This window comes from Hemitrygon akajei, chromosome 14 (assembly GCF_048418815.1).
Source record: "Hemitrygon akajei chromosome 14, sHemAka1.3, whole genome shotgun sequence".
NCBI classification, from domain to species: domain Eukaryota; kingdom Metazoa; phylum Chordata; class Chondrichthyes; order Myliobatiformes; family Dasyatidae; genus Hemitrygon; species Hemitrygon akajei.
The window spans coordinates 106,702,515-106,717,229 of NC_133137.1; the positions used below are offsets into that span (position 1 = coordinate 106,702,515).

The 14,715-nt window shown below is 42.6% G+C and overlaps 1 protein-coding gene across 1 annotated transcript in view; it reads left to right on the top strand.

The window, feature by feature from the left end:
* The window catches only part of LOC140738891 (protein tyrosine phosphatase domain-containing protein 1), a 74,778-nt gene extending 60,456 nt beyond the window's left edge, over nucleotides 1-14,322 (top strand). The window contains exons 13-14 of the mRNA XM_073066891.1: nucleotides 1,563-1,673; nucleotides 9,552-14,322. Coding sequence (XP_072922992.1) covers nucleotides 1,563-1,673; nucleotides 9,552-9,701 — 261 coding nt within the window. The 3' untranslated portion in view covers nucleotides 9,702-14,322. The remainder of the gene's footprint in view (nucleotides 1-1,562; nucleotides 1,674-9,551) is intronic.
* Nucleotides 14,323-14,715: the final 393 nt, after the last annotated feature.

Here is a 14,715-nt window from a genome sequence, read left to right on the forward strand (position 1 = left end):
CTCTGCCTTGGAGTTTGTCCTTCCAAAGTGTACCACCTCACACTTCTCCGGGTTGAACTCCATCTGCCACTTCTCAACCCACTTCTGCATCCTATCAATGTCCCTCTGTAATCTTCGACAATTCTCTACACTAACTACAACACCACCAACCTTTGTGTCGTCTGCAAACTTGCCAACCCGTCCTTCTACCCCCACATCCAGGTTGTTAATAAAAATCACAAAAAGTAGAGGTCCCAGAACAGATCCTTGTGGGACACCACTAGTCACAACCCTCCAATCTGAATGTACTCCCTCCACCACGACCCTCTGCCTTCTGCAGGCAAGCCAATTATGAATCCACCTGGCCAAACGTCCCTGGATACCATGCCATCTGACTTTCCGAATAAGCCTACCGTGTGGAACCTTGTCAAATGCCTTACTAAAATCCATGTAGATCACACCACTGCACTATCCTCATCTATATGCCTAGTCACCTCCTCAAAGAACTCTATCAGGCTTGTTAGGCACAATCTGCCCTTCACAAAGCCATGCTGACTGTCTCTGATCAGACCATGATTCTCTAAATGCCCATAGATCCTATCTCTAAGAATCTTTTTCCAACAGTTTTCCCACCACAGTTTGAGTGCATGTGTGTGTGTTACTGTGTGTGAGTGTGTATGTGTGAATTGATTCCCTCTAATAGCAGATTCCATGAAGGAAATTATGGTTGTGAAGTACAAAGTGTATTTATGTTTCTATACTAGTAAGACAAAGACCTGCACTAAGATTAGGCATACAGATTAAGATTTAACCATGGCAACTAATCAATCTGAATTTAGCACATTGAATAAATCCTGAATAATCATGGTGGTCAGACAAAGTATGGGTTACTTGTAAACTTCATCCAGTGTCTGGTATCCTCAGCAATGTCTTTTCCAACAGAGATAGTGAGACATCATAAATACCATAATGTGAGTGGCCCTGCAAACCCTCAGCATAAACCATGAAGTTTTACAATCTCAGATCCATTGTGGAAACATCAGGAATCCTAAAAACTCGCCTGATAAATTACTATTCTGCAGAGGTTCAAGAAGGTTGCTCACCACCAGTACTTCTCTCAGAGCAATCAGAGATGATGAATGAATTTGGATATTCCTTTACACATGCTTAAGTTGTATGATTGAGTTAATGAAACAATTTGTTCTCCAGGGGTTCTGCAGACCCTGCTCTCCCATGGACCATGCACTGTGAATAGAAATTAAAGTCCAGTATACTTTTTGTTTGGTACCTTCTAGTCTTACTCTGCTTTATGGTCCAAGTGATGTTGGGTCTCTTCTTGGGGTCTTTGCCCCCAATTGGACCACCTCCACAAAGGCAGGTCAGGGGGAAGGTGAGGTTGCACCCATTGTGAGGCCATGGGGAGCGGCTTGAAGACAAACCGATAACACGTTGGAATTGTCAGGGATTTTGCTGCCGTGCTTTTTTTTGGTCCATTTCTTGTGCCTAGATCTGGAAATATGAGTGCTTATTGGTTCTGCATCACAGACTGATCCATGCTTTTTCCCAACTCTTTCATCTCTCAGTGCCAGGAAGAAACAATAAACTGCATCTTGGATTGCATCAGTAAGTTTACTGGATTGCCCTCTGCATTGGAAGATCCCATAATCCGCAGGTTGATCCAAGCACTGACTCAGGTAGGAACTTTTAACCCCCATCACAAGCCAGATAAGGAGCAGGAGCTCAGTGGGATAGGCTTCCTGTTTCAGTTCTGCAGTCTTTCATTTCCATTTAGGTAACGGGAAATGACACAAGTTTCCACTCATTGAAAGCCTGCTTGCTCTTACAATGACGACTGTCAAAGGTCTGAAATTTAATTCACTGTGGGTGCAATCTTTTGCTCAGTGGATCACAGTTTCAAATGCAAATTCAAAAGCTTCAGCCCACAGATTAGGTCGCCTCATTTCGGTGTTGTTCTGCATGGCTGGGCAGTCTTTCAGAAGAAGATTTAACCGGCCCACTCACGTCTGTGTTAAATAGCCAGTAATTATATTTCACAGAAGAGGTGCAGAATCTTACCTGATATTTTTCACACAACAGTCCTGAGGAGACATTGGATTGCATAAGAGGAAGAGAGTTTAAAAGAAGCAAACGGGGCAGTCGACGCACAAGACCATCAGACATAGGAGCAGAATTAGACCATTGGCCCATTCATTGAGTCTGTTCCGTCACTCAATCATGGCTGATCCTTTTTTCCCTCTTCAGCCCCACTCCCCGTCCTTTTCCCTGTAACCTTTGATACCGTGTCTAATCAAGAACCTATCAAGCTCTGACAAAAATACCCCAACAACCTGGCCTCCACTGTTGCCTGTGATAACAAATTCCACAAGTTCACAATGCTCTGGCAAAAGAAATTTCTTGCGTCACTGTTTTAAATGGATGCCTGTTTTAAATGGATGCCTGTTTTAAATGGATGCCCCTCTATCCTGAGGCTGTACTGTCTTGCCCTAGATTCCCCCACTATGGGAAACATTCTTTCCATATCTATTCTGTCTAGGCCTTTCAACATTCGAAAGGTTTCAATGAGATCCCCCTCATCGTTCTAAAAAACAGCGAGAACAGACCCAGAGCCATCTAACGTTTCTTTTATGATAACCCTTTCATTCCTGGAATCATCTTTGTTTACCTCCTCTGAACCGGCTTCAATGTCAGCACATCTTTTCCAAGATGAAGGGCCCAAAACTGTTCACAATACTCAAGGTGAGGCCTCACCAGTTCCTTATAAAGCCACAGCATCACATCCCTTCTCTTGTATTCTCGATCTCTTGAAATGAATGCTAACATTGCATTTGCCTTCCTCACCACTGACTCTACCTGCAAATTAACCTTCAGGATGCTCTGCACAAGAACTCCCAAGCCCCTTTGCATCTCAGATTTTTGGATTTTCTCCACACTTAGAAAACATTCTGTACATTTAGTGCTTCTACCAAAATGCATGACTATGCATTTTCCAACATTGTATTTCATTTGCCTCTCTCTTGCAAATTCTCCTAATCTTTCCAAGTCCTTCTGCACCCTACCTGTTTCCTCAACACTACCTGCCCCTCCACCAATCATTGTATCATCTGCAAACTTGACAACAAAGCCATCAATTCCTCCATCATTGATATACAGCATTAAAGAAATGGTCGCAACACCGACCCCTGCGGAACACCACCAGTCAACGGAATTAAAAGAAGATTCTTTAATTCCCACATGCTGCCTCCTACCAATCAGCCAATGCTCTAACCATGTTAGTAACTTTCCTGTAATACCATGGGCTCTTAACTTGGTAAGCAGCCCCATGTGTGGCACCTTGTCAAAGGCCTTCTGAAAGTCCAAATATACACCATCCACTACATCCCCTTTATCTATCCTACTTGTAATCTCCTCAAAGAATTCCAACAGTTTTGTCAGGCAGGATTTTCCCTCAAGGAAGCCACGTTGTCTTTGTACTATCTTGATCTGTGTCACCAAGTATTCCATAATCTGATCCTTAACAATTGGCTCCAACATCTTCTGTTCACTGAGGTCAGGCTGACTGGGCTATAATTTCCTTTCTGCTGTCTCCCTCCTTTCTTAAAGAGTGGAGAGAAATTTGCAATTTTCCAGTCCTAAGGCACTAGGCTAGAGTCCAATGATTTTTGAAAGATCATTACTAATGCCTCCACAAACTCTATCGCTACCTCTTTGAGAAACCTAGGGTGCAGTCCATCTGGTCCAGGTGGCTTATGTACCCTTAGGTCTTTCAGCTTTTTGAGCACCTTCTTCCTTGTAATAGTAACTATACTCACTTCTCTTCCCTCACACCCTTCAAATCTGGCACATTGCTAGTGTCTTCCACAGTGAAGACTGATGCAAAATACTCATTTAGTTCATCTGCCATCTCCTTGTCCCCTGTTATTATTTCTCTGGCCTCATTTTCTAGCGGTCCCATGTCCACTCTCATCTCTCTTATTTTTTTTACGTACTTGATAAAACTTTTACTATCCACATTGATATTGTTTGCTAGCTTCCTTTCATATTTCATCTTTTCCCTTCTAATGATTCTTTTAGTTACTCTTTGTCGGGGTTTAAAAGCTTTGCAATTTTCTGTCTTCCCACTAAGTTTTGCTTTGTTGTTGCCCTCTCTTATGCTTTTACATTAGTGTTGACTCCCCCTGTCAGCCACAGTTGTATCACTTTGCCATTTGTGTATTTCTTCATTTTTGGAATACATCGATCCTGCACCTTCCTCATTTTCCCCAGAAACTCACTCCATTGCTGCTCTGCTGTCATCCCTGCCAGCATCTCCTTCCAACTTATTTGGCCCACTCCTCTCTCATACCACTGTAATTTCCTCTACTCAACTGAAATACAGCTATGTCAGACTTTACTTTTTCTCTATCAATTTTCAAGTTGAACTCAATCATATGGTGATCACTGCCTCCTAAGGGTTCTTCTACCTTAAGCTCCATAATCACCCCTGGTTCATTAAATAACACCCAATCCATATACCTGATTCCCTAGTAGGCTCAATGACAAACTGCTCTAAAAAGCCATCTCTTAGGCATTGAACAAACTCACTCTCTTGAGATCAATTTCCAACCTGATTTTTCCAATCAACCAGCATGTTGAAATCTTCCATGACTACCATAACATTGTCCTTTTGACACACCTTTTCTATTTCCTGTTGTAATCTGTGGTCCACATCCCAGCCACTGTTTGGATGCCTGTATATTACTGCCATCAATGTCATTTTACCCTTGCAATTTCTCAACTCAACCCGCATGGATTCGACATCTTCGATCCTCTGTCACATCTTTCTACTGATTTGCTGCCATCCTTTACCAGTAGAGCGACACCACCCCCTCAGCCTACCTTCCTATCCCTCCGATACAATGTGTAACCTTGGACATTCAGCTCCCAACTACAACCATCCTTCAGCTACAATTCAGTGATGGCCACATCATACCCAACAATCAATAAAAGTATAACATGATCATCCACCTTATTTCTTATACTCCATGCATTGAGATATAACACTTCGGGTATTATATTTGCTACCCTTTTTGATTCTGCATTCCTAATGCACCGATACCTTGCTGCCTGCAATTACGTCCTATCATCTACCTGCCCTTCTTGAGAATCTGACTGCATGCTATCTTTAATTTTTAGCATCCATCCTATCCTGAGTCCCTTCACTCCAATTCCCATCCCCCCCACCAAATTAGTTTAAACCCTCACCCAAAGCTCTAACAACCCTGCCCGTGAGAATATTGGTCCCTCTGGGGTTTAGGTGCAACCTGTTACTTTTGAACAGCACATACCTCCCCCAGAAGAGATCCCATTGATCCAAGAACCTGACGCTCTGCCGCCTGCACCAGCTTCTCAGTCATGCATTAGTTTGCTGAATCATCCTGGTTTCTACCCTCACTGGCACATGGTACTGGCAGAAATCCAGGCATTACTACCCGGGAGGCCCTGCTTCTCAGCTCTCTACTTCACTCTCTAAATTTCTTTTCAGTATCTCATTGCTTTCCCTTCCTATGTCATTGGTACCAAAATGTACCAAGACATCTGGCTGCTCCCCCTCCCTCTCCAGAATGTTGTGGACATGATCCAAGATGTCCCTGACCTTGGCACCTGGGAGGCAACATGCCATCCGGGTGTCCTGTTCATGTGCACAGAGCATGACATAGGGTCAGAAAATGTTGAATCATTGTGGTAGAGCCAAGAAACTGCCAAGTGAAAAGACCCTGATGGGAGTTGTACACAGACTCCCAAAAAGTAAGGATGTGGCCTACAAATTACAATGGGAGACAGAAAATGCATGCCAAAGGACAATGTTACAATAGTGGTCGGGTACTTCAATATGCAGGTAGATTGGGAAAGTCAGGTTGGTGCTGGATTATAGGTCAGGCAATTTATAGAGTGCCTACGAGATGGTTTTTTAGGGCGTTTGTGGTTGAAGCCACTGGAGGGTCAGCTATTCTGGGTTGGGTGTTGTGCAATAACCAGAATTAATTAGAGAGCTTAAGCTAAAAGAACCCATAAAGCGATCATAGTATGATTAAATTCATCCTGAAATTTGAGAAGGAGCTGACGTCTGATGTATCAATATTACAGTGGAGTAAAGGGAATTACAGAGGCATGAGAGAGGAGTTGGCCAGAATTGATTGGAAAAGGACACTGGCAGGGATGATGGCAGAACAGCAATGGCTGGAATTTCTGGAAGCAATTAGGAAGGCACAGGATATACACATCCCAAAGAGGAAGGAGTGTTCTAAAGGAAAGATGACACAATTGTGGCTAACAAGACAAGTCAAGGTCAACATAAAAGCCAAAGCGAAGGCAGATAATAGAGCAAAAATTAGTGGGAAGTTAGAGGATTGGGAAGCTTTTAAATACTAACAGAACACAACTAAGTTAGTCATTAAGAAGGTAAAGATGGAATATGAAAGTAAGCTAGCCAATAATATTAAAGAGGACACCAAAAGTTTCTTCAGATATATGAAGTATAAAAGAGAGGTGAGAGTGGATAATGGGGGATAATAACATGGCAGACAAACTGAATATGTATTTTGCAACAGACTTCACTGTGGAAGACACTAGCAGTATGGTGGAAGTTCCCGGTGTCAGGAGGCATGAAGTGTGTGAAGTTACCATATCTAGAGAGAATGTTCTTGGGAAACTGAAAGGTCTGAATCACCTGGACCAGATGTTGTCACCCCAGGGTTCTAAAAGAGGTGGCTGAAGAGATCGTGGAGGCATTAGTAATGATCTTTGAAGAATCACTAGATTCTGCAATGGTTCCAGAAAACTGGAAAATTGTAAATGTCACTCCACTCTTCAAGAGAGGCAGAAGAAAGGGAATTGTAGGCCAGTTGGTCTGACCTCAGTAGTTGGGATGATGTTGGATTGTTCAGGACGAGATCTCAAGGTACTTGGAGGCACATGATAAAATAGGCCACAGTCAGCATGGTTTTCTCAAGGGAAAATCTTGCCTGATAAATCTGTTGGAATTCTATGGAGAAATAACAAGCAGGATAGACAATGGAGAATAGGTTGAGGTTGTGTACTTTGATCTTCAGAAGGCTTTTGACAAGGTGCCGCACTTGAGGTTGCTTAACAAGCTACGAGACCATGGTACTATAAGAAAGATTCTAGCATGGATAAAGCAGTGGCTGATTGGCAGGAGGCAAGGAGTGGAATAAAGGGAGCCTTTTCTGGCTGTTTTCCAATGCCTAGTTATGTTCCACAGAGGGTCTGTGTTGTAACAGATTACTCTATATTAAATGTTAATGATTTGGATGATGGAATTGATGGTTTCGTTGCAAAGTTTACAGACAATATGGAGATAGGTGGAGGGGCAGGTAGTTTTGACGAAGTAGAGAGGCTACAGAAGGACTTAGACAGCTTAGGAGAATGGGCAAAGAAATGGCAGATGGAATACAGTGTTGGAAAGTGTACAGTAATGTAATTTGGTAGAAGAAAGGAAAAGTTTGACTATTTTCTAAATGGAGAGAAAATACAAAAATCTGAGGCTCACAGGGCCTTGGGAGTCCTTGGGCAGGATTCCCTATGGATTAACCTCCAGGTTGAGTCTGTGGTGAGGAAGGCCAATGCAATGTCAGCATTCATTTCAAGAGGTCTAAAATATAAAAGCAAGCTTGTAATGTTAAGATTTTATAAAGCACTGGTGAGGCCTCACTTGGAGTATTGTGAGGAGATTTGTCCCCTTATCTTAGAAAAGATGTGCTGAAACCTGAGAGGGTTTAAAGGAGGTTCATGAAAGGTTGGAGGAACAACACTTTATATACCGGTTGGGTAGCCTCCAACCTGATGGCATGAACATAGACTTCTCTAACTTATGTTAATGCCCCTCCTCCCCTTCTTACCCCATCCCTGACATATTTAGTTGTTTGCCTGTTCTCCATCTCCCTCTGGTGCTTTCCCCCCCCTCCTTTCTTTCTCCCGAGGCCTCCCATCCCATGATCCTTTCCCTTCTCCAGCTCGGTATCACTTTCGCCAATCACCTTTCCAGCTCTTAGCTTCATCCCACCCCCTCCGGTCTCCTATCATTTCGCATTTCCCCCTCCCCTCACTGCTTTCAAATCTCTAACTATCTTTCCTTTCGGTTAGTCCTGACGAAGGGTCTCGGCCCGAAACGTTGACGGTGCTTCTCCTTATAGATGCTGCCTGGCCTGCTGTGTTCCACCAGCATTTTGTGTGTGTTGTCACGACAGTGATTCTAGGATTGATTGGCTTATCATAGGAAGAGCTTTTGATGGTTCTGGCCTGTATTCACTAGAACTCAGAAGAAGAGGGTGACCTTATTGAAACCTATCAAATAGTGAAAGGCCTTGATAGAGTGGGTGCTAAGAGGGTGTTTCCTATGATCGGAGAGTCTAAGATCAGAGGACACAGCCTCATAATAGAGGGGTGCCCTTTTATAATGGAGATGAGGAATTTCTTTAGCTAGAGAGTTTAAATTGTGGAATTGATGGGTGCTGGTTTGATTCCAACTTTTAAGAGAAATTTGGGTAGGTACATGGATTGGAGGGGTTTGGAGGGCTATGGTCCAGGTGCAGGTCGATGGGACTAGGCAGATTAATGGTTTGGCATGGACTAGATGGGCTGAAGGTCTTGTTTCTGTGCTGTAGTGTTCTGTGAGTCTGTGATCTCCAGATAAACATTTTGCCCTCTCCCAAAAGGACCAAAGCAATTATTCTGTCATTGTATGTGGGATCGTTGTGGGGATAAAAGTGATTGCTTTGTTTTCCTGTAATCAGAGGTGCCATTAACCAAGTTATGTCTTATAACCAAGAAGAGAACCAGGGTTGCACCAGTGAATTAGAAGCATATTTGGTTTATCTCTTGCCTTTCTATGCATTTGGTTAGTGGAATGCTTTACGGTGCTGGTGATCCAAGTTCAGTTCCCACCACCATCTGTAAGGAGTTTGTATGTTCTCCCCATAACCATGTGGGTTTCCTCTTGGTGCTCTATTTCCTCCCCAGTTCCAAATCCATTTGAATTCATACCTTTAAAAAGCAAACACGAGGAAATCTGCAGATGCTGGAAATTCAAACAACACACACAAAATGCTGGTGGAATGCAGCAGGCCAGGCAGCATCTATAGGGAGAAGCACTGTTGACGTTTCAGGCCGAGACCCTTCGTCAGGACTAACTGAAAGGAAAGATAGCAAGAGATTTGAAAGTAGGAGTAGGAGGGGAAAATGCAAAGATCTCTTGCTATCTTTCCTTTCAGTTAGTCCTGACGAAGGGTCTTGGCCTGAAACGTCGACAGAGCTTCTCCCTGTAGATGCTGCCTGGCCTGCTGTATTCCACCAGCGTTTTGTGTGTGTTGCTTGAATTCATACCTGCTGTCCTTCACAAGTGGTCCTTGACCTTTCACCTTGCTGTTTTGCTCTTTGGCCTTTCGCTTGGTGCATCATAGTGAGAAACTATGCTCCATTATGAGGTGCCCATCAATGTGAACCACAGTTTATTAAATAAAATGGCAAACTTTCTTAACTTTGCTTCATTGTTTCAGAGTGGAGAAGAGAACACAGCAGAATTTACGGCGTTGTCGCAAAAGCTGAAAATGATTATCAGGGAGAAACATTCGCATTATCTCTTCAATAAAGGTGTAGTGAGAACAACAACTTTGGTGAAGATATCTTCACATGCAAAGAGAAAATGAAAACAAAATCTCCGTCTGAATTCTACAAACCTTTCCAGTTGATGCCACATAGAACAGGAATATCTGGCGCTTCGTTAGACTACAGGGTGGAGGAAAAGGCAAGGTGGGTGGTTATGAGTAATGGTAATGCAGTGAAGTGGGACAGATGCCTTCTTCAAGTAGAAGCCATTCACAAAAGGAAATAGATAAGGAATGACAATGGCATTTTTGTTTTAAATTTCTTTAAGCTAACATCCTTGTCAATGTGTGAGCCTTTGGATTAGTGGGAGCAGTTGGACCTCTGTATCAGAATGTATAGGGTTTAAAGCCTTTCCAAGTAGTTCAAGTGAGTTGGGATTACCTCTCCAGCTCTGAATTCTGGGTTTGCAAGCAGCGAGTCAGGCGATTGATGATGCCACATCTCACCCCAATATCTTGCAGTATGTCTACTCCTCACCACCCTGGTGTGGTGACTGGATAAGGATAGTTACAGCCATAGGTGAAGCAGGATTGCATAGACTGAGGTTGCTTTGAAGAAGGAGTAACATTACATGGGAATCTATTATGTCTGTCACTTTGTGCTTTACATTGTATTTCAATTGTGCTGTACTCATCCTGGGAATAGTTGTTGGGGTGGTGTTGAGGGAATTTGCATTATTTGAATCGTACTGTACTCCTCGGAATAGTTGTTGGGGTTGTTGGGGTGGTGTTGAAGCAGTTACACTGTGTTTAACCTCTGCTCCACCTGGAGATGTGGCACAGAAACAGGACCTTCAGCCATCAAGTATGCACCAGCCACTGACAACTCATTCACATGAATCCTGCATTAATCCCAGTTTTTATTCTTCTCATACTGCAAGGAGATAATCAGTGAGAATTTATTTTTTATATTTATCTAGAGATACTGGGTGGAATAGGGACTTCAGGCCCTTTAGCCACACTACCCAGCAACTCCTAACAACCCTAAACTAATTTACAATGTCCAGTTAACCTAGTGGGTACACCTTTGGGCTGTGGGAGGAAACTGGAGCACCCGGAGGAAACCCACACATTCTGTGGGGAGGACGTCGGGATTGAATCCTGAACTCCAACTCTGAGCTGTAATAGTGTCACTCCAGCCAACTGCTATACTACCATGGCACACAAAAATAGAATTGTAGTCTCCTGTTCATCTTTCCTACAGTTAGTGAAGTCATCATATGAGTAACAGAAACAAGCTTACACTGGTTATTTTGTGCATTTTTGAAAGAAAGAATTCAATATAATTTTATATATTTTACATTATTCCTTTGCATTCATTTTCTGAATTATGCTAAAGCTGTACTGACAACTAAATCTCTCACAGCCTCGTATTTGCAAAGTCAATCATTATATTGAATAAACAATGAAGCTGTAAAATTACACTGTGAGCAATCCTTGCCTTCCTGAATAAATTAAAACTCTGTTTAAGAATTCAGGACTTTCATCACCGCCTGTGTGACATTAATCACATCAGTTAATCCCGTAAGATGCCTGACCTTATTGTGTTTTAGACCAGTATCTATTTCTACAATGACATAACCCAACTTGTAACAGAAGTATCTTTTCACCATCTGCATCAGAAACTTGGCGCGGTGGCAGAGCAGTTATCACGATGCTATTACAGCTCAGGGCTTCGGAGTTCAAAGTTCAATTCCTTGCATCCTCTGTAAGGAGTTGGTACATTCTCCCTGTGCAATGGGTGGGTTTCCTCCAGGTCCTTTGGTTTCCTCCCACAGTCCAAAAACTAGGTTAGTCATGTAAATTGTCCAGTGATAAGGCTAGAGTTTATAGGTGAGTTGCTGAGCAGTGTGACTCAAGGGGCTGGAAAGGCCAGTTCCACACTGTATCTCTAAATAAAATAAATAAAAATCTCTTCACTCCTTCCAGTGATTGGCTGAGTTACTGCTCTGTGGAATCAGACTGCTAAGAATTGTTTGCATTATGTTCAGATTTATGTTCAATTAATAAACCTTTGTGTACAATATAAAAAAAACACAAAATACTCGGCTGCTCTACAATGGATAGGAAAGGAGTTGAGGAATACGGACCTAATACAGGCAATTGGCACTAGCATCAATCAGCTTAAGGGTCAGCATGACTGAGATGGGCCAAATGGGGGGGTGGTTTGCTCTCCAACTTAATGAGCAACTCCCTTGTAACTTACATACTCCGCATTTTTGTAAAGGGAAGTTCACCCTTGTTCAGAACCACAATTGAAGTCTTTTCTGATGAGGGGGGAGGATGATGAGGGCTGAAAGAGGGAGTGAGACAGGGAGAGGGAGAATGGTGAGGGCTGAAAGAGGGAGTGAGGGAGTGAAGCAGGGAGAGTGGGAATGGTGAGGGCTGAAAGAGGGAGTGAGGTAGGGAGGGGGATGGTGAGGGATGAAAGAGGGAATGGACAGAACATGCTAAAATGCACAATTTACAGCAAAATAAAGCACGATGCCCATTTTAAAAATGTACAGTTGCTAGCAGGGAGGTGATGAAGGCAACACTGATGAATTGTCAAAGCTGCTGTTTTATTGTTGGTGTAAATACTGCAAGTACCACAAAATATTGTTCATCATCACTTCTTTTGTTCTGACAGTCATGTGGGTCATTTTTAAATGTTGCATTAAACATTTATTGGTGAATCCTTTCAGTTCCACTATTCAATTTCACCGAAAGCATGGTGTGGTGTGGGGTTACATTGAGTAGAAAGTTCAGCAATTGTTGTGGTGGTGAGCTGATCATCTCCATTTAGATAGATAGATACTTTATTCATCCCCATGGGGAAATTCAACTTTTTTTCCAATGTCCCATACACTTGTTGTAGCAGAACTAATTACATACAATACTTAACTCAGTAAAAAAAAAAATATGATATGCATCTAAATCACCATCTCAAAAAGCATTAATAATAGCTTTTAAAAAGTTCTTAAGTCCTGGCGGTAGAATTGTAAAGCCTAATGGCATTGGGGAGTATTGACCTCTTCATCCTGTCTGAGGAGCATTGCATCGATAGTAACCTGTCGCTGAAACTGCTTCTCTGTCTCTGGATGGTGCTATGTAGAGGATGTTCAGAGTTATCCATAATTGACCGTAGCCTACTCAGCGCCCTTCGCTCAGCTACTGATGTTAAACTCTCCAGTACTTTGCCCACAACAGAGCCCGCCTTCCTTACCAGCTTATTAAGACGTGAGGCGTCCCTCTTCTTAATGCTTCCTCCCCAACACGCCACCACAAAGAAGAGGGCGCTCTCCACAACTGACCTATAGAACATCTTCAGCATCTCACTACGGACATTGAATGACGCCAACCTTCTTAGGAAGTACAGTCGACTCTGTGCCTTCCTGCACAAGGCATCTGTGTTGGCAGTCCAGTCTAGCTTCTCGTCTAACTGTACTCCCAGATACTTGTAGGTCTTAACCTGCTCCACACATTCTCCATTAATGATCACTGGCTAGATCTCCTAAAGTCCACCACCAACTCCTTGGTCTTGGTGATATTGAGACGCAGGTAGTTTGAGTTGCACCATATCACAAAGTCCTGTATCAGTTTCCTATACTCCTCCTCCTGTCCATTCCTGACACACCCCACTATGGCCGTGTCATCAGCGAACTTCTGCACATGGCAGGACTCTGAGTTATATTGGAAGTCTGATGTGTACAGGGTGAACAGGACCGGAGAGAGTACGGTTCCCTGCGGCGCCCCTGTGCTGCTGACCACCGTGTCAGACCTACAGTCTCCCAACCGCACATACTGAGGTCTATCTGTCAAGTAGTCCACTATCCAATCCACCATGTGAGAGTCTACTCCCATCTCCGTTAGTTTGTGCCTTAAGATCTTGGGCTGGATGGTGTTAAAGGCACTGGAGAAGTCAAGGAATGTAATCCTCACAGCACAACTGACCCCCTCTAGATGAGAGAGTGATTTGTGCAGCAAATACGTGATAGCATCCTCCACTCCCACCTTCTCCTTATACGCAAACTGAAGAGGATCCTGGGCGTGCCTGGTTTGTGGCCTCAGATTCTGTATTATCAGCTGCTCCATGGTCTTCATCACGTGCGACATCAAGGCAACAGGTCTGAAGTCATTCAACTCCTTTGGTTGTGGTTTCTTCGGTACCGGGACAATACAGGATGTTTTCCACATTTATTCCTTTTGTTAAAATGACAACACCTTTGAGTGCTCGGTCCAATTCTACAAAAATAGTGACCTCCTACTTCCATGCTACTGGCTCATTTCATCCAACGTCATGCACTGGACATTAAATGAAAATGTTTGATTTAATAAACTAAATGGGACAAGAACAGAGTATTTCTGTAATTCTTACTAAATTTCTAAAGACTAGATCACCTAGTGAGCCTTGCTTTCATTGGAAGCTCACTTCTTAAAAAGTTACTTTTTAATCACATTGGACAGTAAGAAATAATCAAGAATTGCAAATAATTCACACATGAACCTTGTTATTGTGTGTTTTTTAAAAATCAGGACTGTTCTGTATTGTCTAATCCCTTTGCTTATGTAAAGTATTAAAGTAGAAATAAATTTAATTGGATTCATCTTGTTTAATGTACAAACGTAGTTTAATTGTTGTATGTTCCATTTCTAATCAGCAGGTATGATAGAAGATTGCTGTTATTTATTGAGAGTTGATACTAAATGAACTGATTTTAGCTGTTGTGGATGTAGGCTAATAAATCTGACTTTAATCCTTTGCAATTGATTTTAAATTATATTATTCCACAATGCTAGAATTAGTTGTTAGAAAGTAGGAAAGGAAGGGTTTCTGATTATGGATAAGTTTAAGATTATGCCAGGGCAGGGGATCCCTCTTGCTGAATGGTATTGGTCCATGGCAGAAAGAAGGGTGGGAACCACCTGTGCTAATGTTTGATTGAGTAACAGAGATATTCACTCTTGTGAGAAAACCAAAATAAGCAGTCATAAAAGTAGGATATTTGTGCGTGGTTAAAACAGAGACACACAAACACTGCAAGTGGGAAGTATAAGTCTTTATTCACCCAGTCAA